The following is a 25,816-nucleotide window of genomic DNA, read 5'->3' on the forward strand; positions in this document are numbered from 1 at the left end:
CGAAGGCAGATACCCAACGACTGAGCCACCCAGGCGCCCAAAAAATTTTTTTTAAAGCTTTTATTTATTTATTTGACAGAGAGAGAGACAGCGAGAGAGGGAACACAAGCAGGGGGAGAGGGAGAGGGAGAAGCAGGCTTCCTGCCGAGCAGGGAGCCCGATGTGGGACTCGATCCCAGGACCCTGGGATCATGACCTGACCCGAAGGCAGACGCTTAACCAACTGAGCCACCCAGGCGCCCCAAGGATAATATTTTTAATGTTACAATAATGATGTTGACATTTGTGTAAGTTTATCTGTTAGGCCTGATCTTAATTCAGTAGAAAGTAAAACACGCTCAACTTTTGTGGGTGAGAAATTTCAACGGAAATAATGTGTTCTTGTAAGTTTTGTGATTTTCATGATTTTGTAATTGGAAGAAAGTATGGGATAGGACCAAAATTTTGTTTCCATAGTTCCATATCAAACATTAAATTTAACTGGGCACCCAGCAAAGAATGGAAAGGGGCTAAAACGGATTCATTCTCTCTTGAAAAATGCAGTTTTTTTTTTTTTTTTTTTTAAGATTTTATTTATTTACTTGACAGAGAGAGAGATAGTGAGAGAGGGAACACAAGCAGGGGCAGTGGCAGAGGGAGAAGCAGGCCTCCCGCGGAGCAGGGAGCCCGATGCAGGGCTCGATCACAGGGCCCTGGGATCCTGACCTGAGCCGAAGGCAGACGCTTAACGACTGAGCCACCCAGATGCTCCCAGACAGGAGATCTATGCAGAAACTGAAGATGGTGGGAGTTAGGCAGAGGAAGGGCAAAGAATAGCCCAGGCTGATGAAATGCACTGAAGTTTCAAGAGACCCAAAGCAGGGCTTCTCAGACTTTGACATGCATGGGAGATTACCTGCAAATTGCAGTACTCGTCCTCTTCCGTAGGTCTGGGGAAGGGTCCGAGCTTCTGCCCCCAGGTGATAGCAGCACTTCGGGTGCGTGTACCACATTGAGCAGCAAGGACAGAAAGCAGCTATGGTGAAGACTGACTTGGTGTCTACAGGGTGTGTCTCCTTCACGGCTGGATCCCTTGCACCCAGCATGCCTGACACATAGCAAATTCTCCCCCAAACTCATGGAGTAATTACATAAATATGTAAATCGATAAGGGGTGACCATTGAGGCTGGAGAGATTAGGAAGGGCCAGTAATGCAGCCACATTAAAGAGTTTAGAATTTGTCTTAACATTGTTTGGGGGGCACCTGGGTGGCTCAGTCCGTTAAGCTTCTGCCTTCGGCTCAGGTCATGACCTCAGGGTCCTGGGATCGAGCCCCGCATCGGGCTCCCTGCTCAGTGGGGAGTCTGCTTGTCCTTCTCTCGCTCCCTCTACCTCCCTCCCCCCGCTCGTGCTCTCTCTGGCTCTCTCGTAAAATAAATAGAATCTTAAAAAAGAAAAAAAAGCAGTGTTCGGGAAAGAGGGCGGGGGTGAGGGGTGTTAAGTATATAATCAGATTTACATTTTAGAAAGATGGCTCCAGTAGAGTGAGGAGATGGAACAAAGCCTAGGAGACTGGAGGTCAGGGGCCCACTTAGGAATGACCTGGTGACAAGATGGTTTCGGCCTGCTGGGAGGAAGGGGGCAGAGGCAGTTGAGAAGGAGAGATGTCCAGGGATGTCTCCTCCAGGACCGGGAGGACTGAGTATGGGGACTTTGTCAGTGGTGCCCACTGACTGGCTCTCCCCTCAGTCTGCCGAGCCCCAGGCAGTGCCCAGGAAGCAGGAAGCCTCGTGTTTCCCGTCAGGAGCTCCTTGTCTGGACTGAAGGAAAACATGCCAAGTATCTAGCACAGAGCCCAGCGTCACACAGGTGCGCGGTGAATGTTTGTTGAGTGACTTTGGAAGGAACTTGGCAGTTACCAAGAAATAGATGAGTGCAAGAGAAGTGTGTGGTTCAGAGCGAGGGCCTCAGGGCCGAAGTGGGAGCGGTGTGGGGCCCACGTGGCTGGTGATGCCCCCGAGGAGCAGACTGCGCAGACGTGGGCGGGAAGAGGGAGGGAGGAGGCAGAGTTTGCTGCTACTTTCAAAACATCTAGTTCAATAGACTGAAATGTTCAGCATTTTGAAGGTGTATAGAGTCCCATGGGGCAAAGGCACTCCTGTTGAGATTTTAAAATGTGAAATGTCATCATCTAAAAGAATTTTTATTTTTTTCTTGGATTTCTAAATTGAATTATTTTACTATGGAGAATACATGAACATGGGAAGGCAAACAATCACCCCAAAGACTCAGCAATTTTACTCTGCTATAAACTTTTTGGTGTGTTTCCTTTTAGGTTTTGCCTTGCACATGTTACATAATTGAGATTTTGATGTGTATGCAACTTGAAGTCATACATATATTTAATCTTCTATCATAAAAATATCCTCCTCATTAAAATTCCCCATAACTATAATTTAGAAAGAATTCATTAGTACTTCCTCCACTGTTGGATATTTATGAGGGGAGTATCTTCATGTAAAGATATTTATTGGCATTCTGAAATATTTCCTAGAAGTTGAGAATTACCATGTCAGAGAATGTGAACTGAGGTTCCTGAGATGTTTTGCCAGTGTTTCAGAATTGAACCCATTCCCAAGGTCACTTGCAGGTTTCTAGCATCTGACTGATTGCACTACACCAGCACTGAACAGTAGAACTTTCAAACGATCAAATTGCCTCCAATTAAACTTTTTTTGTTGTTTAATGAGTGTTTTTAATGCTAGTGAGACTGAAGTACTTTTTCCTATTTACTATCCGTTTAAAATTATCCTTTTTATGTTAATTGTTCAGATTCTTTGCTCATATCTTCTATTTAATTCTGGTGATTTTCTTATTGATTTTTTTTTTTCATAAACTCTTAATAAATTGGCTTTTCCGCTCTCCCATTCTTTAGTAGTATGTGCAAGGACAACTTTATAGAAAGAATCTTCTCTTGATAAGAATTAATGTTTGTCCCAGTTTTGGGGAGTTGGGAGTAATTAGCAGAAGGCTTCCTGGTGTGCTTTGGAATGAGTGTGTGGTATACTATTATGTATCTTGAAGGAGGGATGATTTGAAAGGTTTCTTTCTGTAGGCCAGTCTGATGAATAAACCTGGGCATTTTAGTAGTGCTATGTGTTTCCTTTTTTTTTTTTTTTAAAGATTTTATTTATTTATCTGACAGAGAGAGACACAGCGAGAGAGGGAACACAAGCAGGGGGAGTGGGAGAGGGAGAAGCAGGCTTCCCTCTGAGCAGGGAGCCCCATGTGGGGCTCGATCCCAGGACCCTGGGATCCTGACCTGAGCCGAAGGCAGACGCTTAACGACTGAGCCACCCAGGCGCCCCAGTGCTATGTGTTTCCTATCATTTCTTAACTCATTCTCAGTAGGTTAGATAATTTTCATACATCAGTAACAGTCATCATTATTGGACTCATTCAGTAAATATTTAGGTGGTCATTCTTGTGCTAGTCAGTTAGTTTTTCCATTTTTCAAACAAGAAAATAATGAAGTATCAGCTCTGAGTGAAAGCAGGACACTCTCTGGGTAACACTCCACGGCATGTGACTGACTCCACAATTTGTGGCATGGCGGGCAGCCTCCTGTTTGGGACCTCTGGATCAGCTTCTACGTCAGAGAAGCTCAGGAAAAGGCTTCTTCTGCAGTTGTGCCAAGCCAGCAAGGAAAAGCTGCCAGCCAGATACTTATTAATTACCTACCGTAGGCCTATGAGTTTGAGCCAAAGAGATCCAGATATAAGAAACTGACTCTGCCTTTGAGGAGGTTACAGTCTAGTTGTGGAGACGAATCTCATAGGAAAACCAACATATTTTGCCCATTTTCCTAAAGGATTGTCTTTTACTTATTCAGTGCTAGGAGCTATTTATATGTAAGGGATATTGAGTCTATGTTGAAAAATATTTTTATTTAAAACGTCTTTCTTTTTAATTAGACTTTTTAAATACCATGTATAAAGTCAGGGGCGTCTGGGTGGCCAGTCGTTAAGTGTCTGCCTTCGGCTCAGGTCATGATCCCCAGGTCCTGGGATCGAGCCCCACATCAGGCTCCCTGCTCTGTGGGGAGCCTGCTTCTCCCTCTCCCACTCCCCCTGCTTGTGTTCCCTCTCTCGCTGTGTCTCTCTCTCTCAAATAAATAAAATCTTAAAAGAAAAAAAAAAGCCAAAAAAAATCATGGCAGCGTTCTTCTTTATAGTTCTGAGCTTTATATAATGTTTGGGAAGCTCGTCTCTTTACCTAGATAATGAAAATATTCTTCCATTTTTTTCCTTCTGGTACGTTTAGAGCTGTGTTAGGATATTTAAAGCATTAAACCAGGGGTGCTTGGGTGGCTTAGTGGGTTAAGAGTCTGCCTTCGGCTCAGGTCATGATCCCGGGATCCTGGGATGGAGGGATCGAGTCCCACATCGGGCTCCCTGCTCGGCGGGAAGCCTGTTTCTCCCTCTCCCACTCCCCCTGCTTGTGTTCCCTGTCTTCCTATGTCTCTCTCTGTCAAATAAGTAAAATCTTAAAAATAAATAAATAAATAAAAAATAAATAAAACATTAAACCATTTGGAATTTATTTTCCACATTGCTTATTTAGTTGTCTCAGTACAATGTATGAAAGAATCTAGCTCTCCCCTTCTAATTTGAAAGGTCCTTTTTTTAGATGCTAGATTCTCACACATTCATGAGCTTGTTTCTCTCCTCTCCTTTTCCAGGAGTCTTTTGTAACTTATTAGCTATGTGAGTTCGGTTAAAATGCTCTCCTACTGGGGTTTCCCATATTTAAAATGCAGTCGCAATTCCATCTTGCAGAGTTGCTGTAAGAAGTTGGCCATAATGTGTCAGGACTGGACCCCACTGTAAGCACTTAATAAATGATATTGTTGTTTTCATTGTTGCTTGTTTTAGGGCTGGTGCCAATGGCTCTTTGTTATTGGACAGCCGACCTTTGAACAAGGCAAGGGTAAGGTGTCAGCCCCCCACCCTTGCAGTTGAAAGTCTAGGTATAACTTTTGACTCCCCCAAAATGTAACGACTCAGCCTGCCGTTGACTGGAAACCTTACCAATAACATAAATAGTTAGCACATATTTTGGATGTTATATGTATTATACACCTTATTCTTAAAGAAAGCTAGAGGAAAGAAAATGTTATAAGGAAAATCATAAGGAAGAGAAAATACATTTACAGTACTGTATTTATTGAAAAAAATCCATGTTCCCTGGAGGAAGTGGGAGGGACAGGCTCTGTATTTTCATTCCAAATAAAATTCTCTTTCTAAAAGGAAAAAAAAAAATCCATGTATAAGTGGACATGCGCCACTCAAAGGTGTTTTGTTCAAGGGTCAACTGTGGGAGATAGTCCGTGTTATTATTTTTCTTTCAAAAAATTTCAAAGATTTCTTGGCTCTTCTTCTACCTGTATTTTTCTACTTGAATTGAATTTCAATTCATCAAACTGAGAAAAACAAACAAAAAAGAACAATTGAGATTCTGATTTAAATTGTATTAAATTTATATATTAAATGGGGAGGTTTGACATGTTACAAAATTGAATCTTCTCATCTACAAACAACGTAGCTCTCTCCATTTCTTTAGGTTTTGTGTTTTGTTTTGGTCTTCCATCACATTTTAATTAAGTTGAAGCTTAAGCATTGATTTTTCTAGCTTCCCCCCCATGTCTGAGACTGGTGCTCTTCCTCAGAACAGGTAGAAGCAGCTCTGGAGTTTCATTAAACACCTTGACATACATTCTCTTTTAAGTCATCCAAACACCCCTATGAGGTAAGATCGAACATTTCAATCTTACAGGGGAGAAATTTAAAAGGAAGGGAGGAATGTATCAGACATCTATATATTTTTAGTGAATCTAAAGTAGGTTTATTATCCCCATTTTGCAAATGAGGAAGCTGATTCTAAGAGATGGAGGTGACATGGCCAAGGCTTATGGTAAGCTAAGAGATAGGGCTCACACCCGGGACTTGGGGTTCCCAGTCAGATGTTCTAATGGCCAATGGCCACTGCTTCTCACTGTTGTTCTCTCAGACTCTCTGGACTTGTCATTTGTCTCAGTGAAGGTGCCCTGAGACCAACCGGTCTGTTTCCTAGGGGAGGCCGCCATTCCCTAGTCTAGTTTCTGGACCCGTCATCTGAACAGCCCAACACGTTGCAGCCATTCCCATGAGCCAGTGATTGGAGGTCAATTCCATTGCTGTTGAATATGGCTTGGATACCTGGCTGCCTGGGTACGGAGAGTACCAGGGTAGGAAGAAGCCTAACGGAGGCCAAAAAAATCTCTTGTACAGCCGAGCCTTGCTTTTTTGTTATCTGACTACTGGGGTTGAGAAACCCGATGGCCATGTCAAGTTGTCAGGTTCATTACTACGTGACCCGAGGCAGCTAGTAAGGGATGAGAATCACAGATCACAGAGTGAGCAGGAGGAGGGGCCTGACCTGGAGCTGCCCCTCCACTGGCACCCTCAGCCAGGAAAGACCGGCTCTCCCAGCAGCACCTGCCTTTGCCATAAGCCTTTGCTATGTTTTTCCTGGATTTGTGCATTGATCTTCCTTTATTTATCATTCACCCTTTGTCCTTTTTGCAGAAACAGGACATCAAATACTTGCTTTTCTCAATTTGCCCACTGTAGGCACTTGGGTGCAGAGGCAGAATTTTAACCCCGTCTTCCTGATTTTGTGTCTGTATATGTGAATATTTGTGCTTGCAATGCCTCTTGTTATCTTGTTGGAATGAACTGTAGTCCAGAATCTGGGCTCTCTCGGGGAGATCCCTGGAGGCCACCTGCCCTGGCCTCTGCCTCTGGGCAGGTCTATATCTGAATGGAGCCAAAGGGCTCCTGACTATCCTTGGGGGCATCGAGAGGGGTGGAAGAGAAGCTGAGTGAGTGGGGCTCCAGGCGCTGGGCAGCCTGCGTTCACTTGAAGCACCTGTTTCATATATTGAGACTTTGAGTAATGTTTCACTAGTTAAAATTGCTTTGTTCTTAAGAGTAGAAGGTTGAGGGCGCCTGGGTGGCTCAGTTGGTTAAGCGACTGCCTTCGGCTCAGGTCATGATCCTGGAGTCCCGGGATCGAGTCCCGCATCGGGCTCCCTGCTCGGCAGGGAGTCTGCTTCTCCCTCTGACCCTCCCCCCTCTCATGCTCTCTCTATCTCTATCTCATTCTCTCTCTCAAATAAATAAATAAAATCTTAAAAAAAAAAAAAAAGAGTAAAAGGTTGAAATTACTAGTCTGTGCCACCTAGGTGGGATTCATGTTCTCCTTTGAAAGAATTGCAGAAACGAAAATTTAAGCCCATTCTGCTTGCTTTCCTAGAGTGTGTAAGGAATGCTAATTTGGGAGAGAGACAGGTCTGAGTGACTCTGAAGACACTGGAAGTAGGATTTATTTCTTTGGAACTCAGCAGGTATCCCTAGAGTAGCTGCCCCACCAAGGGCGTTGAGTTTCCCAATTCCAGGATGGCGCCTTCTGGAGTTGAGCGATGTAATAGCCTCGTGTGACCCTATGTATAACATTGCACTACACAGGCCTGCAGGGTGATGAGACAGAGAAACCTCAGATCTCTTGCCCCAGAGTGAATTGTGGTCTATTTAAGGAAAGAGCCCGCCACTGTTAAGGTTGGAAGGGAAACATCACTTAGCACTTTCTTTCCTTGCCTGTGATCAGAAGAAATTGAGAGAGATTCAGTCTTCAGGCAAATGGAGGTTAAAATTTCCCCTTCTTGACCAGCAAAGCTGATCCTAGAGAATGTACTTTATGTATGTGGTCAAGTAACTTTCTAAAAGTGCAAGTAAGTTTCTAAAAGTGAATCCTAGAATCAGACAGACTTCCCCACCCAGCATAGGTAGCCCTGGAGAACCGCGGGCTTCTCCTCCTATCGGTCATTCCCCTGCCCTTTTGTCTTCTCCCCTAACACCTATAGAATGGTGAAGCAGAGCAGGGTGTGGGTTTGCGGATTCATCTCTAAGAAAGCAGATGAAGAGAAGTGGTTGAGCTACACATGTCCAATTCTTAACCCCTGAATGACCAACCCAGGGAAAAGACCCGAGAATTCCTTTGAGATCTGTTTCTCCACCCGGAAACACCAGATCAGGGAGTATGAGGTTCCCTCCCTCAATAAGCCCAACTGATTAGCTGGAGACATGCTCTAAGGCCATGCATCCTGACTATATGAATTTTTGGTATAAGATTCATATGTATTTCCTGAAAAGAAATTATCGGAATAGCATGTGTTTAATCAGGGAACGTTTCTAGAGGAAGCACTGGGCTCAGTTTGGTGGAGAGAAGCACACAGCTTTAAACAGATTGACCTGTAGAAATGGGGCGGGGGGGACGGAATTCAAGATGAGCTTGAACTGTAGTAAAATGAAAAAGGCCTCCCACCAGTAGGCTCTCGTGATCTGGGAGGTGTGGGGTACATCATCAATCCCAGGAGTCATAAATGGAATATCAAGATTAGATGACACAGTCCCAACTCGAAAATTTCACAGGCATGGGGCCCAGCTGATAGAGCGCAGTGGATGGCCCGTAGGTGGCAGCTGGGAAGGTTACGGTTCCAGGGGCTCTTGGGATTAGCCCTCATGAGTGGGGGGCATCTCCTCTCATTCCTTACTGGTTTGATAAATTAGCAGTGTTTTCTGGTTTACCATCTGAAAAAAAATTGCTTAAGTAATTTTTTTTTTTTTAAGAGCAGAAAGAAAATGTTTTTTTGATTTGTTTGCTTTTTGTCTCACCAGCTAGGATATAAGGGAAGACTGTGGGTACGTAGGCTCAATTGGTGTGATGCTTTATTTTGAGTTTTCTGTTGCTTAATTGAAAATGGTTTAAAATCCCACAGGTTCTGAGCAGGGACCTGGGAGGGGTAGTAACACAGACCTTTCAAAAACAGTAGGTGATTCAAAGGCCATATTCTTCTTGATTTTAGAATGCTATGTGTGATTTTTGTATGGTGGATTTTTCTTTCAAAACATGTTTTTCTTCAGGTGACATTATAACCTGTTTGTCTTCTAAGAGCACCCAGAAACTGGCAGCTGAAAATTATGGAACAGGAAAATCGGCAGAGGATTAAAGTTAGCTATGGATGAATGTATAGATAATGAAGATTTAAGCAGAATATATTCCCGTCTGATCTATTTGCTGCCTGCTTGACTGTATATTTTATGGTTATTTATGCTTCTATATGAATGAGTGGTATAGCCAGATATGTAAGCTGGTTATTGTTAAGTTGGATTGGTTAATCCTAAGGTCAATCACAGATGTCTGTCTGTCCATGTTGTAGTATAGTATGGAGTTTGCTGTGATTCCCTGCAGAGAGACCTAGAGGTACCCCTTGGGGATTTATTTACATCTCCCAAGATTCAGTGAGTTGTTTGCTTACTATCTTGAGATAAAATAATACATGTAAAATGCTGAACACAGTACCTGGTATATAGGTGGCTTCTCTAATTCTTTTTTTTTTTTTTTAAGATTTTATTTATTTATTTGGCGCAGAGAAAGAGAGAGAGAGCGCACACAAACGGGGAGTGGCAGAGAGAGAGGGAGAAGCAGGCTCCCTGCTGAGCAGGGATCCTGACTCGGGGCTTGATCCCAGGGCTCTGGGATCATGACCTGAGCCGAAGGCAGACGCTTAACCGACTGAGCCACCCAGGCGCCCCAGGAAGCTTCTCTTAATTCTTAACATGGAAAACTACTTACTGTATTTTAACTTGAAAATGGTTATAAAACAGCATGTAAGGGGCGCCTGGGTGGCTCAGTCAGTTAAGTGTCTGCCTTTGGCTCAGGTCATGGTCCCGGGGTCCTGGGATCGAGCCCCGCATTGGGCTCGCTGCTTGGCGGGAAGCCTGCTTCTCCCTCTCCCACTCCGCCTGCTTGTGTGCTCTTTCTCTCTCTCTCTCTCACTGTCAAATAAATAAATAAAATCTTTAAAAATAAAATAAAATAAAATAGCATGTAAAGTATTATCCCAGTTCTGCAAAATTCAGCAAATAGTTAAGTCCTTATATCCCAGGTGCTGTTTAAGGACCTGAGATGTGAGAACTAGATGGAGAAGAACTTACCATTTCTTTGTGTCTCATTTAATTTTGCATCACAGAGTTGATTGGTGTGGCTTGTTAGGATGTCTTCTATAGGTAGAAAACACTTGTTTTCCCTCATTCTTTTTTGGAAGCCAGACAGTGACTTTGTATAGATACTTAGCCATAGATACCTGAGTGGGTGCCCTCTTGGAAAAGTTAGTCAGATGAGTCCTGCCCACCTTCTTGTTGTGTGAATTAGAGCAGTGCTGTGGAAGAGCTCATTTATTCCCTGTTTTCGCTCAGGAATAAGGATTGGAAGTTGAAACACAGTGGTTGAGCTTCCTAAAGCACTAATGTAAACACAGCCCAAAGCCCCCTGGAAACCTTCTTTTTTGAGGGAGGCTTTGCTGGGAGAATGATTGTGATGGGTCTCTTCCTTTTTCAGCACGTTGTCATCTGCCCCATTGCTTTGGACCTTTTGGGTTTTTAATTTGGGGAGAGAGACTTAGAAATACAGTTTCTGGCCCATGGTTGATTGAGCATGTGAGTCAAATTGATGGATGCCCAAACTGGATTTTGACACTGGGGCCCTTTAGCAATGGAAATTTTGAGTTTGCAGTGGTTTGCTGGCCATGGTTGGCAATGCCCATCCTTGTCCCTACTCTTTACTTGTCTACTGCATGGTCACTAAGGTGAGTATTTAGGTTTCTGTACCTTAGTAACTTCCATAAGATCAGGAGGGATTTTCAACCCATTTTCTAGTAATTTTGCAAGGGTTAAGAGATATACACTTACAAAATATTTGAACCGAAGAAAATCCCTGCCAAATAGTCACTGTGAAAGTTTTTTATCCCAGCAAGAAGAGGAATTCATGGTATGATATCCCAGCACCTAAAGGAATGAAACCATTTAAAAATGAATTAATATTTGTACCTGTTCATTCCCAAGTTTTTATTCCAGCACCCCTCACATGAGAATGCAAATTACTGACCAACCTTTTGATATTTCTTGCAGGGACACCTGTGTGGTTCTTTGTGAAAATTGCTCCAATTCGAAATGAACAGGATAAAGTGGTTTTATTTCTTTGCACTTTCAGTGATATAACAGCTTTCAAACAGCCGATTGAGGATGATTCATGTAAAGGTTTGTAATTCTGATTTGTACTAATACATTTATGCGGTTTTCTTTATCCTGTGGTGTGACTCCCATTCCAGAGAATTTGAGGTTGCCAAGGCAATCTCTGCACAAAGATCAAGATTTAAACTTTAATTTGTGTTGGGTAAAGCATTGTATCATTCTGGAATGTATTAAGGAGGAGAAGGGGAGGGAAAAAAAGCTTTATTTAGGAAAGCATTTGAATCCATTTTATACCTTTTTAGAGTAACCCTTTCCAGTAACGATTAGACTAGAAGAAGGGAGTTGGCCCCTCTGGTATCAGCAGAATCTTTTCCAGTGTCCCCATGACAGATGTCAGTCACCCAAATGAGGCAGTCCCTGACCACCTGCATCTTATTTGTATGTAAACTTTGTTGGATTTGACTGAGTTCTTGCATTTCGAGATTGTTAAAGTAGATTTTAACACATCTCTACCTCTGTGGTTGATTAAGTCTGTGGCTTGTGAATTTGTTGGAAACGCGGTATTAATGAGGCCAGGGTCTTAAGTAACATATCCATATGGGTCATTTAATCAGCTTGTGACCACGGATTATGGTGCTCACTTCAGCTATATCATGTGCATGTATTCTTTGAATAACACTGGGGGCCAAGGAAGGAGAGGGCTCAGGATTTCTAGAACAACAGTCCTCTTGAAGAGGTCAAGCTAATCAGATGCACAAAAGATGGCATGTTATCCCCAGAGGTTTGGGGTTCGGGGGTGTCACACGCCCTCTTCCGTAGCGTGCATGCAAGGTAACCAAGAGGCCATAGCTCTTCTTAGTTGCAGTGCTTCTTGGCTCTGTGGTTGATTTTTCCATCTCTCTCTCTGAGAACTCTGCTCCTTGCCATTTCCTGAGATGCAGCAGAGAGATGTGAATGGAGTCCAGGGAGAAGTCAAATTGGGGAGTATAATTCTTGGTGTGACAAAATTGTGATTGTTACATGTGCCTTATAGGAGGAAATATAAAGCATTCTGTGGATGCTCTCCTGGGCTGTGTCCTCTAGCACATTTGGAGGCTCACATTTATAAAGTTCAGAGCACAACACTGTGTATACCAGTGCATCGTATTTTTTTTTTTTTTAACTATCTGATAACCCAGTAAATCAATTACAGCCCGCCTTTTGGTTTCAAGACAGCAGCAGATGTAGTTTCTCAACCAGCGCCTCAGACTCCTGCAGTCTCCTCTTTTTCCTGCAGGTTCGTGATTCCCTGATTTCTGGTTTCTGACTTGAGGATTTCTGAGGGCAAATAGTGATTCCACGGTGATAAACTCACTCATGATTAAGTGTCATCCTGCTACCCTTTAGAAAGGCCATTTGCGTTTTTAACTGAATAAACTCATAAAATATTAAAGGCAGTCACATATTTTGACATTTGTAAGTTTTGTCTTCAAAATGTAAAGAGTCAGAATGTTGGTTGAGTCAGACTGTTTGCCTCTCACCACTGCTGGAACATTTTTGGGTGACATGCAAGTATTGTTTAGTAGGAAAGGCATACTCAACAGAGAGCGCTCCTTACACGCCACCTAGCTCTCTGCATTTGGCTCTCATGAAATGCAAAAGAGGAGATCAATCAAAGTGATGCCGTGAGATTTGCCTCGGCTTATTTTCCAGGAAAGAAAATGCTCTACTTCAATTAACCTGACTCGGTGATGCATTTCCTTGCTGATGAGAGTTTTGGTGTGTACACACACACACATACACACACACACACGCACGCACACTCACATGCACACATGCACACTTCAGTGTTCCCTGTAGGAATGCTGCTAGTGATCACCCTTAATGCCTTCTCCATGACATGACGTCATAAGCCTGTCCATTTCCAATGCCACAACAGATATGTTTGGACCCTCCCTCTTGTTATGTCACTATGCCCCTGGCCTCCTTTGAGTTGCTACTCTATTTAGGACAAAGTCAAATTGATTTTTTATTTTTTTATTAACATATAATGTATTATTTGTTTCAGGGGTACAGGTCTGTGATTCATCATCAGTCTTACACAATTCACAGCACTCCCCATAGCACATACCCTCCCCAGCGTCCGTCACCCAGCCACCCCATCCCTCCCACCCCCCTCCACTCCAGCAACCCTCAGTTTGTTTCCTGAGATTAAGAGTCTCTTACGGTTTGTCTCCCTCTCAGGACAAGGTCAAATTTTATATTAGTCCGTTTGTGATGGAAGAGCATGATAGTAGTCCAGGCCTTGCTAGTTGTAAGTCTATAAACAAGGGTCCAATGTAGGAAGATACGTTGCCATGTGGCTGGATTGTTTTCCTGACTTGACATTTCTTTTTGGATGTGCTCTCACATTGGGAGCTTCTGGCAGGTTCCAGCTGGGTTTTCAGTACCGTACCTCAGTCAGCAGTAGGAGTCGTAAGAGCCTTGGTGACCCAGGCTTGTTTAGAATTCACTTTTGAGTGGGAAGGGGAGGGTGGATTAAGCAAAACCCCAGAAATGCCCGGATAATCGCTCTTTGGCATAGCAGCACGAGATGTTTCCCACCATCAGATTCGTCCTTTGTTTTAGTCAGTTGTGCTCAAATTGTCTTTAAAATGACATTGTGTTCCTTGATCACGCAGTGCCTCCCTCTGGGGCTTGGGCCTGGGCTAAGTGCATCCAGTAGTGACAGGAGAAGCCAGCTGGTGCAGCACATTTTCCCACAGACAACCCACAAAGTGGTAAACACGTGGGATAGTCAGCTGTGGACTATTTCAGCATCGGACACAAAGTAACTCCCCTTCGGCAGGTGATTGGGCTGCCCTGAGGCCCCTTTTTCATTTGGTCTGTCAGTTCTCAAGCTCCTTGTTATGAATGATCCAGGCCCCTGACCTCCTCATCTTCTCTTTTCTGTCCATCTTTTGACTGCTTCCCTTGCTCTCTGACAAAAGGTGTCCACAGATGGTGTGGGCTGGGAAATGGAAGTCAAGCTAGATTTGCTGTTTGGTAGCAGCTCTGGTGGTGTGTGTGTGTGTGTGTGTGTGTGTGTGTGTGTGTGTCTTACTTTTTTTAAAAATTTAAATTCAATTAATTAACATATAATGTATTACTAGTTTCAGAGGTAGAGGTCAGTGATTCATCAGTCTTATATTAACACCCAGTGCTCATTACATCACGTGCCTTCCTTAATGTCCATCTCCCAGTTACCCTATCCCCCCACCCCCGCCCCTCCAGCAACCCTCAGTTTGTTTCCTATGATTAAGAGTCTCTTATGGTTTGTGTCCCTCTCTGATTTTGTCTTGTTTTATTTTTTCCTCTCTTCCCCTGTGATCCTCTGTTTTGTTTCTTAACTTCCACATATGAGTGAGATCATATGATAATTGTCTTTCTCTGATTGACTTATTTCACTTTCTTTTCTGTTATTATGGATAATTGGTAATGGCTGCAGGATATTTTTCTCTGTCCTATTCTCCCCTTTGAGCTAGGAGGCTTTGGCACATGGGTAGAGAGGAATTAGATGGTAAGGCTCAGAATTTTCTCTCTACGTTGTTCCCTAAAGGATGAGGATGAGTCATCCCTCTTGTTTTGTCTCTTACCCCACCAAATAATCTCACACTAAAGGAGTGAATTCATTTTTAAAGACCCATGTATTTACTTCTACATAGTAAACTTGAGCCAGATTCAGATCACAAAAGGAATGTAACACTCCAGAGGAGATTTTTAAAGGCCAAAGATTGAGAATGTGCAGGGATGAGGACTCTGGCAAGCTGTTGCAACTGCAGACCCTTCTCCATATGTCTTCCTGTGCGATATTTGCAAGGTACTCTTAGGAAAGAATCTGGGCAGTGGATAGAAGCCACAGGTCCCCTCGGCCCCTCCATACTAACATTTTAGCTATCTGCCCTTAGGATGACGGAAAGGGGATGATTTAGTGGCTGCTCCTTGAAGAAGCCACCTAGAGTTTTGGTTATTTCTACACTGACAGGGAAAAGATCAGGGGAGCAGGACCTGAGGATGCTTAGGCAGTGTCCACACTGACTGTCCATCTTGGTCCCCAGTGTCCTTTATTTTCTTTTGTACGTTGGGGTACGGCACCAGCTCCTCTCAGAGAATCTGTGACTCTGCAGGTTAGGGCCAGCCTGGCCTCACAGCCTTCCCGCTGAGGTCAAGACCCCTGATAGCCATCCTCTGTAGCTTCTACTCAAAACGACTTGGCAATGCTTTCCAAGGGGAGGGGCCTCTAGGTCTGTCTTTTCTCCTATTCCCGGACTTACTTATCCTTGGAGCAACTGGAATTTCATCTCATCCCAGCATCCTCTTTTCTGGCTGAGGGAGGATACAGGGCTGTGTGGGCTAAAGCAACCTAGTGGGGGGCTTGCCCCTGTTGAAGCCCGCAGCCGTTGTGATGGTCAAGGAAGGGGGACGTGGTTGTCCTTACTGAGAATGGAGAAAGGATCCAGTGAGTACTTTTTAGCCGACTGCTAGTTTGCACATTATGTGCTGTCCTGGTAGAGGTGTGATGGAGAATTTTACACTGTGTGTCCATTTCCCTGTCCAACACCCATTCATCTTCCCACGCCTTCCGCTCAGGTAGTGGAAAGCCAGCTCCTTTGAGAGCCAGATTCTTGGAAAGGTTTCAGGGCTAGCCCAGAGAGCGGGAGGCTAGCCTGAGCCTGGAGAAATGCCCATAGGTCGAAGGATCTTTCTTTTCACCCCTTGTGCTAGATCAGCTTATGGGACCAGGACCCTGAGCTCCCTGCCACTCAGGGTCATCTGTCCTGCCACCTCCTTCTTATCATTTGTCTCGGAGTGTGGGTTGTGGTGGTGGAGGGGTGGGTTGGGTGGGGGTGGGTTGCAGAGCCCTTGCTGACGTTTGCATGCACAGCTGTGTTTTACCTGATTGAAAATATACCTTCTGTTCTTGAAAAGCTCTGTAGAATTCAATTCGAGCTTTGTTTTGAGCTGAAAGAGAGCCTAACTCTGAAAGAGACCTTAAAAAAATCCAAGTTCAGTACTAGGGCTCTTTGGGATTCTTGTTATTTGGGGAACCTGTCACCAATGGTCCTTCCCCCATCCCAGAGCAGACTAAAATATGCCCATGCTTTCCCCCCACCTACCCAGGGGTTAGATTCATTTCTTATTCCCCTGGCTTTGGAGATTGTAATGCATGGGATGGCCATTTAACTAGCTTGTCCTTGCCATCCCTGGAACCAGCTCAGTCTCTACTAGATCAGACTGTGTGGGGGTTGGGAGCAGCCCGAGCCCAGTCCCAAAGTCAGAGAAATATCTCGACTACCTGGTATTATCTGGCCGGAAAGCTTTGGGCCAGAGTGGAAAGTTCTGGACTCTTTGTAACTGTCTAGGCACCCTGTGCCTCAGTTTCCCCATTTGTAAAACAGTACTGAAACCTGCCCTACATATGTCACAAAGCTATGATTAGGACAAAGTGAAAGTGCAGGGAAAAGTAAATTGCTACACAAATTTGAGTGTGTCTAGACGCTTTTCTGAGCAGCAAGTCTGGGTTGGGAGGAATGCGGAGTGACTCACGGGAGCCCAGGAGGACAATGGGTGTGTGTGCTTCCGACAGTGTAACTGGTGGTGTGAATGTCCATGACGTTCAGGACACGGTTGAAACTGTTTTTTCTCTCCTCTGCATGCTCCAGGCTGGGGGAAGTTTGCTCGGCTGACCAGAGCTCTGACGAGCAGCAGGGGCGTCCTGCAGCAGCTGGCTCCCAGCGTGCAAAAAGGCGAGAATGTCCACAAGCACTCCCGGCTGGCCGAGGTAAGGGCGGGGAGCTAGCTCTGCTCAGACCGCACTTCCCTGGCATCTGTGGGCTAAGAAGATGGCACAAAGCAAGTGTGTGGTTTGGAAGGGACCTTCAGGACCCCCAGACTCAGGTCTTGTCTGGGCTACACACCATGATGTGTGACTTGGGGAAAGTGACATAACTCCTTTGAGCTTTGGACTTTCCCGTCTATAAGAGGAGACTGCAAACAGCTCTGTTCGAGCTTATCGAGGTTACAGGTGTCAATTCACTGTCTTGTGGGAGTAGGGAAGGAGCTAGAAGTGCTGTATACATGAAGGGGTTTTTACTTATAATTCCATTATTTGAGCAATGCATATTATTAGAGGAAAAAAAGATAATAAATAGGAAACAAACAAAAATCACCTGTAATCCCACTAACCAGATGGCTTTGTTATAATTTTTGTATGCATTCTTTAACTCTTTTTGTTAAGTATATGCTATTTCCTAAAGCCTCGTAAATACATTTTTTCATAGTTAATATTTATGAAGTTCAAATGTATCTAAGAATCAACGTGTACATTTAATGTGGTTGTGTTACCTTCTCTTCACTTTATATAATCATGAACGTCTTTCCAGGTTAATAAATGTACTTGAATTTATTGCTTTTCTGTTAACCCTTGTCGTAAGGAGAACCTGTGGTGATGGTATTCTCCCTGCTGCTGGGACAAATGAGAGGCTGGGAAGCCTGGACAAGGTGGTTCCCTAGGCTTAATGCACTGCAGTCACTCTTACGTTTTTGGTGTTTCTGCATTCAAATCCCATATTATCTGCCTTCGATGGTGCCTGGCCTTCATTTTGTCAATTCAGCCTGGGTGGACCAGTGAAGAGTGTTATCCCTAGCACACGGCAAACTTCCATCCTACCCAGAGATGACAACGTAAGCTGTCTGTCTGCCAGGTGATGGCCACTCAGTTCTTGACCCTTGCTCAGAGGACAGAATCCTTTCTGGCCTGACTCTTGGCTCCCACCCAGCCTCCTACGTGAGGAACGGCCAGCATGGGACAGCTCACATTCGGTGCCCTGAATGTCAGATGAGCTCACTACAGATATCTCCTCGCGGCATCCAAAGCTTCTGTCAACAGTGGGGATGGGAGCATTCCCCTGTCTCACGTTAGAGTAGGAAAGGCACTTGGAAGCATAGCTTTTGGTCCTGATGTGGGCTCAGTATATCATAGAAAGAAAACTAAAGGAGACTTTTTGGTACACAGCCTGCGCTTTCCCTGTCCCTACTGCTGCTTTTGGTTAATAAAGCAGCGTCCTTCCGTGCTGCTCTCGGCTTTGCTTGCTCTTACTCAAGCCAGGTGCAGGCTCCTCATGCACACCAGGCTCACCCTCGTCTGAGATGTCTTGTATGGCAGCTCCTTCACTAGCTGCAAGTCTTTGCTCAAATGTCGTTTTCTATTTCCAGTCTCATTGATTTCTACTCTAATTTTATTCTTTCTTTCCTCCTACTTTGGATTTAATTTGCTATTCTTTTTTTTTTTTTTTTTTAGTTTTGTAAGGTGGAAACTTAGATTATTGATTTTTGATCTTTCTTCTTTTCTCATATATGCATTCAATGCTATAAATCTTCCTCTAAGCCCTGCTTTAGCTGCATCCCACAAATGTGCATAAGTTCATTTTCATTTAATTTAAAATATTTTTAAATTTCTCTTGAGATTTCTTCTTTGATCCCCTGTGTTATTTAGAAGTGCGTCGTTTAATCTCTGAGTATTTTGGGATTTTAGAACTATCTGTTATTGATTTCTAGTTTTAATTCCACTGTGGTCTGAGAGTTGTATGACTTCTGTTCTTTTAAGTTTGTTAAGGTATGTTTCATGGTCCAGATTGTGGTCTGTCTTGCTGAATGTTGCAGGTGAGCTTTGGAAGAACATGTATTCTGCTGTGGTTGGATGAAGTAGTCTATAGATTGTCAGTCATATCCAGTTGATTGATGGTGGTGTTGAGTTCAGCTACGTCCTCAGTGATTTTCTGCCTGCTGGTTCTGTCCATTTCTCATAAAGGATTGTTGAAGTCACCAACTTGATAGTGGATTCATCTATTTCTCCTTGCGGTTCTCTCAGTTCTCACCCCACATATTTTGATGCTCTGTTGTTAGGAACATACAGATTAAGAGTTGTTACATCTTCTTGAAAAATTGACCCCTTTATCATCATGTCATGCCCTTCTTTATCCATGCTACCTTTTCTTGCCCTAAGGTCTGGTCTGTCAGAAATTAATATAGCTACTTCTGCTTTCTTTTGAGTGTTAGCATGGTATATCTTTCTTCATTCTTTTATTTTAATCTATCTGTGCCTTTATATTTAAAGTAGGATTCTTATAGACAGCATACAATTGGATCTTATTTTTTGATCCATTTTGACAATCTCTGTCTTAACTGGCATATATAGACTATTGATGTTTAAAATGATTATTGATATAGTTGGATTAATATCTGCCATATTTGTTACTGTTTTCTGTTTTTTTGCTCTTGGTCCTTGTTCCTATCTTCCTATGTTGTTGTCCACTTTTTCTGCCTTTTGTGGTTTTAATTGAATGTTTTATATGATTCTATTTTCTTTCCTTTCTTAGCATTATCAATTACTTTTTTTAGTGGTTGCCCTAGAGTTTGCAATATATATTTACAACTAATCTGAGTCTACCTTGAAATAACACTGTACTGCTTCATGGGTAGTGCAACTACCTTAAATAATAACAAAATAATCCTGATTCTTGATTCTTTCCTTCTGTTCCTTGTATCATTGCTATCATTATCCATAAGCATAGGTAAGTATATATATATATATATATATATATATATATACACACACACACACATACACACACACACACAGAATTAAATACATTGTTTCTATTTTATTTTGAACAAAGTGTTACCTGTTATATCATTTAAGAATACGAAAAATAAAAGTTTTTATTTACCTTCACTTTTTCCTTCTCTGATGCTCTTTCTTTATGTAGATCTGAGTTTCTGACCTGTATTATCTTCCTTCTCTCTGAACAACTTCTTTTAACATTTCTTGCAAGGCAGTTCCACTGGCAAAAAATTCCCTTAATTTTTGTCAGAAAAAGTCATTATTTCTCCTTTACTTTTTTTTTTTTTAAAGATTTTATTTATTTATTTATTTGAGAGAGAGCGAGAGAGAAAGCACACATCGGGGGAGGGGCAGAAGGAGAAGCAGACTCTCCGCTGAGCAGGCAGCCCAATGTGGGGCTCCATCCCAGGACCCTGGTATCATGACCTGAGCCAAAGGCAGATGCTTAACCGACTGAGCCACCCACGTGCCCCTCCACTTTTGAAAGATAATTTCACGGGGTACAGATTTCTAGGCTGGTGTTTTTTTTTTTTTCCTTCTCTCAACTCTTTAAATATTCCAGTCTGCTCTCTTTTGTTTATTTTTCTGAGGAGAAGTTAGATGTAATTCTTATATTGGCTTCTTATAAGTTAGGTGTTTTTTTCCTCTGGCTTCTTTCAGGATCTTTTCTTGACCTTTGATTTCCTGCCGTTTGGATATGATATGCCTAGGTGTGTTTTGTTGCTTGTTTTGTGGTCCTGTATCCTGCTTGGTGTTCTATGAGCTTCCTGGACCTGGAATTTGGTGTGTGACATGAATTTGGGGAAATTCCCAGTCATTATTGCTTCAAATATTTTTTGTTTCTCTCTTTCTTCCCCTTCTGGCGTTCTCATTACACATCTGTTACACCTTCTGCAGTTGTCCCACAGTCCCTGGATATTCTGTTTTATTTATTTATTTTGTTGGTCCTTTTGTTACAGGATTTCTATTCCTTTAGCACCTGCAGTTCTTGGTCATGCCGCTTTGAAGAATGAAGAGGTAGACCAGACGAAGAGTGGTGGGTGGCAAGGCAAAGTTTATTGAGCACAAGTACAAAGCTCTTGAAGAGGGAGGGGACCCGGGAGGGTTGCTGTTGGGAGTTTCTAAGTTTAGGGTTTTTTATGAGCTCTTTTGCAGAATGATCTTAAGCAACCAGGGCATGCTGAGTCATGCCAATCAGGGCTTTGATCACATATTTTTCTACCTATTAGGTTCATGTCTACGTGCTGATAGTCTTTTTGGGCTGACATCTGGGGGCTTTTGTCTTAACCACCCCTTGCTCGTGATAGTGACAAATGCTCTGTGGCTAATTGTTTTATTTTAGGACGTTTTGTAGAAGTCATTTCTGCAAAGGCTGCAAAACAGAATGCCAGTGTGGTCCTGTCGAAGCTGCACACAGGATGTTAGTGCTGTTCTATCTTAGCTGTCCTGACTCCATATTTTCTTGTTGGGGACTCTGACCCTGACTACCCAACTGTCCAACTAACTCCTAACACTATTTGTCTTTGCTTTTCAGTTTTGGAGGCTTCTATTAACATATCCTGAAGCTCAGAGATTCTTTCCTCAGCTGTGTTCAGTCTGCTAATGAGCTCATCAAAGGCATTCTTCATATCTGTTACAGTGTTTTTGATCTCTAGTATTTCCTTTTGGTTCTTTCTTAGAATTTCCATCACTTTGCTTAGATAACCCATCTGTTCTTGCATGTTACATTTTTTTCATCAGAGCCCTTCACGTATTAATAATAGTTGTTTTAATTCCCGGTCTGATAATTCCAATGCCCCTGCCGTGTCTGGGCCTGGTTCTGATGCTAGCTCTGTGTCTTCAGTCTGTGTTTTTTTGGCTCTTAGTATGCCTTGCAATGTTTTGAAAGCTGAACTTGATGTACCAGCTAGAAGGCTCATGGGTAAGTAGGCCCTTAGTGGTGTGGGGGTGAGGGGTCAGGGAGAAGCAGCATTGTATAGTCCTATGATTAGCTGTTTTAGTGAGTTTATGCCACTGGGATGTGAATTTCATGAATGCCTCTGAGTATTTCCCCTAGTTCAGCCAGACAAAATGTATAGAGGGGCCCAGAATTGGGTATTTCCCTCCCCCCAGGTCAGGGAGGCTCCATGAAACCCAACACATTAGGCTCTGGTTATATAGTTTCTCCTGAGGGCAGGCCTTTCTGAAAGAGAACAGAATGCTCTGGTGTATTTCAATATAGTTACCTTTCTTCTCCTCTTCCAGAAGCAGGAGGGGTTTTTCTGATTTTCACTGTGAGGCTCTGGTACAGCTCCTGGAGGTAAAACTCACAAAACCATGCCTGGCTCTCCCTGACCTTTGTAACTCTCAGACTTGGCCACACTGAGCCTCCAGAGATTTGCCAGTTATGGGGTAAGTTTTCCTGTCTGGTACTAGTTCTCGTGGAAGCTTCTGCTCATGGGTTTCTTCTCTGGCAGGTTGTCAGAGAAGATAGTTTTTGGTGCAGTGGTTTGCCCTGCAGTTTCACTTCTCTGACGGATCTAAATTGTCGATTTTTTGGGTTTGTTCAGCTTTTCACTTGTGGTTAGGATGGAGTGACAATTTCCAAGCTCCTTACCTCCTGGACCGGAAACTGGAAGTTGGCTAGTAAGTTTGAAACAGAGAACTCTGTTCCCTGGCCATAGCCTACAGCCAATTTCCTGCTCCATTTTCTCACTGGTAGGTGCCACTGGCCAAATGGAGATTGAGTATAAGAGTATGGATACCTCAGACCTCTCCCACTTCTAGGAAAAATTCGACACAAAGTGCAAGTGGACTGGAAATAGCAGTTCTGCTTTTCAGTGGGTTGCACTTGATATTTTCAAGGCCATCTTATTTCCCTGTTAGACTGTTCTTCTTTCCTGAGCTTGAGCAGTGTGGTGTTGGTCCTCGCTTTACTCTCATGTCTCCCTCCTGGACTGATTGTAGGAAAGAAGGAGGCACTTACTGTGTGCTAGACTCTGTGCTTCTCGTCTTTAATACTCCGGACAACTCAGAGCAGTTTTACAGAGGGGGAAATGGGGGCATAGGGAAGGTCACACTTGTTCATGATCACCCGGCAGGACATGGTGGACTCTGGATTGAGAACCAGGTTTATGTGACTTTAAACCCAACCCATTTCCCATTTGGGTAGGTTCCTTCTGTGCATTCTCTTCTTCCCAGCCCTCTGGTCTTACTCATCCCAGGGTCATACCAGACCTTCTGGCTTTAGACGTCGTAGAGGTCCATGATCTCCCTCATCTCAGGATAGAGAACCAAGGCCACCTTGTCTGAGCACCCTGTTCCCTTGGGCATGAGCACTTGTTCTTTTAGAGGACCAGTTTATTTTCAGATTCTAAAAGTATCTTAGGCAGTGTGTAAGTCCGGCCGGAGGACCCTTGTCAAGGGTTGAGTTCTGTGGGATGCAGACGCTGGGTAACATCTATGAAAGAAAAGGGGGAGGAGGCAGCCCCTGGGCTGGGGGAGCATCAGACCACAGTGCAAATCCGAGGGAGGCTCTGCAGACTGACACGAGCTCTGCAGCAGATGCCAACTAGGGGAGTTCTACACGGGGCAGAAGGGCCAGGCCTCTCAGCCACCTTCTTGCTCAGCCGTTGGTGGTGCCTCAGCAGAAAGTTCGGGTTTCCATCCCTTAGGAAGCTAACAGGAGGCTGTCCGCTACCTGCACCTGCAGCTGGGTAGACAGTCCTTTCCTGAAGGGGCGCATTTCGGAGTTTACTGCCACGCTTTCTGCCTTTATAGGGCGGAAGGTCATGGTCGGTGTATGAGAGAGCATCACTGCTGCTCTGCAGGATTTCATTGTGGTTTTCACGTAGGGGTGACCCTGCTGGCGTTTGGTCTGTCTGGGGGCACTCTGCTGCCATGCCGGCCCCTCTCTCTCCCTGGAATGGTTGTGGGGAAGACATGGAGGGGAAACCACGTTTCCCCGTCACCTCCTCTTTCAGTTCTTCCCTATGAGGGAGCCAGGTCAGGATGTAACCTGAGATATGCCATTGTGGTGGCTGGGGCATGGGCACATCATTCAGCCAGGTCCCGGGGGGTGCATGGTCCAGCTCACGCGGCTCTCCATCCCACCCTATGGAGATCTGGTCAATGCTGTATGTTCTTCATATGTTTTGCTGCTATTCTTTATGCAGGTGATCGGAGTGCTGGGCTGAAACAGCACGTTACAACCCCACTTAGCAACGTATTCAGTTGTGTGGTTTCACACAAGTCATTTCAACTCTAAGAGCTTTCATTTCTTCCTCTTCCTTCTCTTCAAGTGGAGGTAGTGAGTTCAAATGAGAATAATAGGTACCCATAGATTTGTTCAGAGCAGGGAAGGTTCCTAATGCAACCACTTTGACATAATAGTAAATGCTCAACAGTATTAGCTTAATATTAAGTTTCAATTTTTGGTTCATTAAGTCCTTTTTTAAAAAGTTCTCAAAAAAAGGAAATCCTGCCATTTGGGACAAGATGGATGGACATTGAGGGCAGTGCTAAGTGAAATAAGTCAGACAGAGAAAGGCAAATACTCTGTGATCTTAGTTATTATATGTGGGATCTAAAAGCAAATAGGCAAACAAAACACCCAAGCTCAGAGAGACAGAGAACAGACACAGAGAAAAGATTGGTGGCTGCCGAGTTGGGGGTGGGAGAAATGGGTGAAGGGGCTCAAAATGTACAAACTTCCACTTATAAGAAAAATAAATCCTGGGGATGTAACTTACAGTATGGTGGCTATAGTTAACAATACTGTATTGGATATTTGAAAGTTGCTAAGGCAGTAGATCTTAAAAGTTCTCATCATAAGAAAAAAAATGCTTGGGACGCCCGGGTGGCTCAGTCGGTAGGAATCTGCCTTCGGCTCAAGTCATGATTCCAGGGTCCTGGGATCAAGCCCCACACCGGGGTCCCTGCTCAACAGGGAGTCTGCTTGTCCCTCCCCGCTGCCTGCCCCTCCGCCTGCTTGTGCTCACTTGCTCTCTCTCTCTCTGACAAATAAATAAAATCTTTGAAAAAAGAAAAAAATGCTTAACTATGTATAGTGATCATTTCACCATATATACATATATCAGATCATGAGGTTGTACACCTGAGACTAATATAATGTTATATGTTAATTATATCTCAATAAAAAAATTTTCAATTTTTGGAAATAAAACAGGTTCTTCTTTATCAGATTTTATCTTCTTTTTTTTAAAGATTTTATTTGAGAGCGAGAACGAGCAGTGGGGAGGGGCAGAGAGAGAGAGAGAGAGAAGCAGAGAAGCTTTTTTTTTTCCCCACTTAATAGTTGTATTTGGGGTGTTTCCCTAAGAGTACATATCCCCTTCATTCTTTTTAATGGTTGCTTTGTCTTTCCCTGCATCCCCACTGAGTGGGGAGCCCGACGAGGGGCGCGAAGGGCTCTATTCCAGGACCTTGAGATCATGACCTGAGCTGAATGAAGGCAGGTACTTAATGGACTGAGCCACCCAGGAGCCCCTACTTATATTTTCTGTTTTGGGTTTTAATTTAGAAATCTTTTAAATATTCAGAGTGGTAGAGAGTAATTAACAAGCATTACCTTATTTATACTATCTAGATAGTGATTTCTTACTTCAAATCCTTTTGTAACAATGAAAATATTAAAGATAATGTTGAGGAATTCTTTGAACTTATTCCTAGAGGTAAATCACTACTCTGAAGTTGTGTGTCTCCTTGTTATTGATGTTTTAATATTTGTATTACTTATGTATTTATCCAGAAAGCACATATAGTATAATTGGGTGTTTTTTTAAAAATACATTTACATGACTGAGGGTTGCTGGAGTGGTGGGGAGTGGGAGGGATGGGGTGACTGTGTGATAGACACTGGGGAGGGTATGTGCTATGGTGAGTGCTGTGAACTGTGCAAGACTGTTCAATCACAGATCTGTACCTCTGAAACAAATAATGCAATATACGTTAATAAAAAAAAGAAGATAGCAGGAGGGGAAGAATGAAGGGGGGGAAATCGGAGGGGGAGACGAACCATGAGAGACGATGGACTCTGAAAAACAAACTGAGGGTTCTAGAGGG

The 25,816-nt window shown here is 43.6% G+C and overlaps 1 protein-coding gene across 1 annotated transcript in view; it reads left to right on the forward strand.

Annotated features, from left to right (window-relative positions):
• KCNH1 (potassium voltage-gated channel subfamily H member 1) overlaps positions 1 to 25,816 on the forward strand; it is a 207,284-nt gene that overhangs the window by 33,623 nt on the left and 147,845 nt on the right. The window contains exons 4-5 of the mRNA XM_081823202.1: positions 11,050 to 11,178; positions 16,794 to 16,912. Of these exons, the coding sequence (XP_081679328.1) occupies positions 11,050 to 11,178; positions 16,794 to 16,912 (248 nt within the window). The remainder of the gene's footprint in view (positions 1 to 11,049; positions 11,179 to 16,793; positions 16,913 to 25,816) is intronic.

Source organism: Leptonychotes weddellii, chromosome 6, assembly GCF_054177405.1.
Source record: "Leptonychotes weddellii isolate Sample4059 chromosome 6, ASM5417740v2, whole genome shotgun sequence".
Taxonomy (NCBI): Eukaryota; Metazoa; Chordata; class Mammalia; order Carnivora; family Phocidae; genus Leptonychotes; species Leptonychotes weddellii.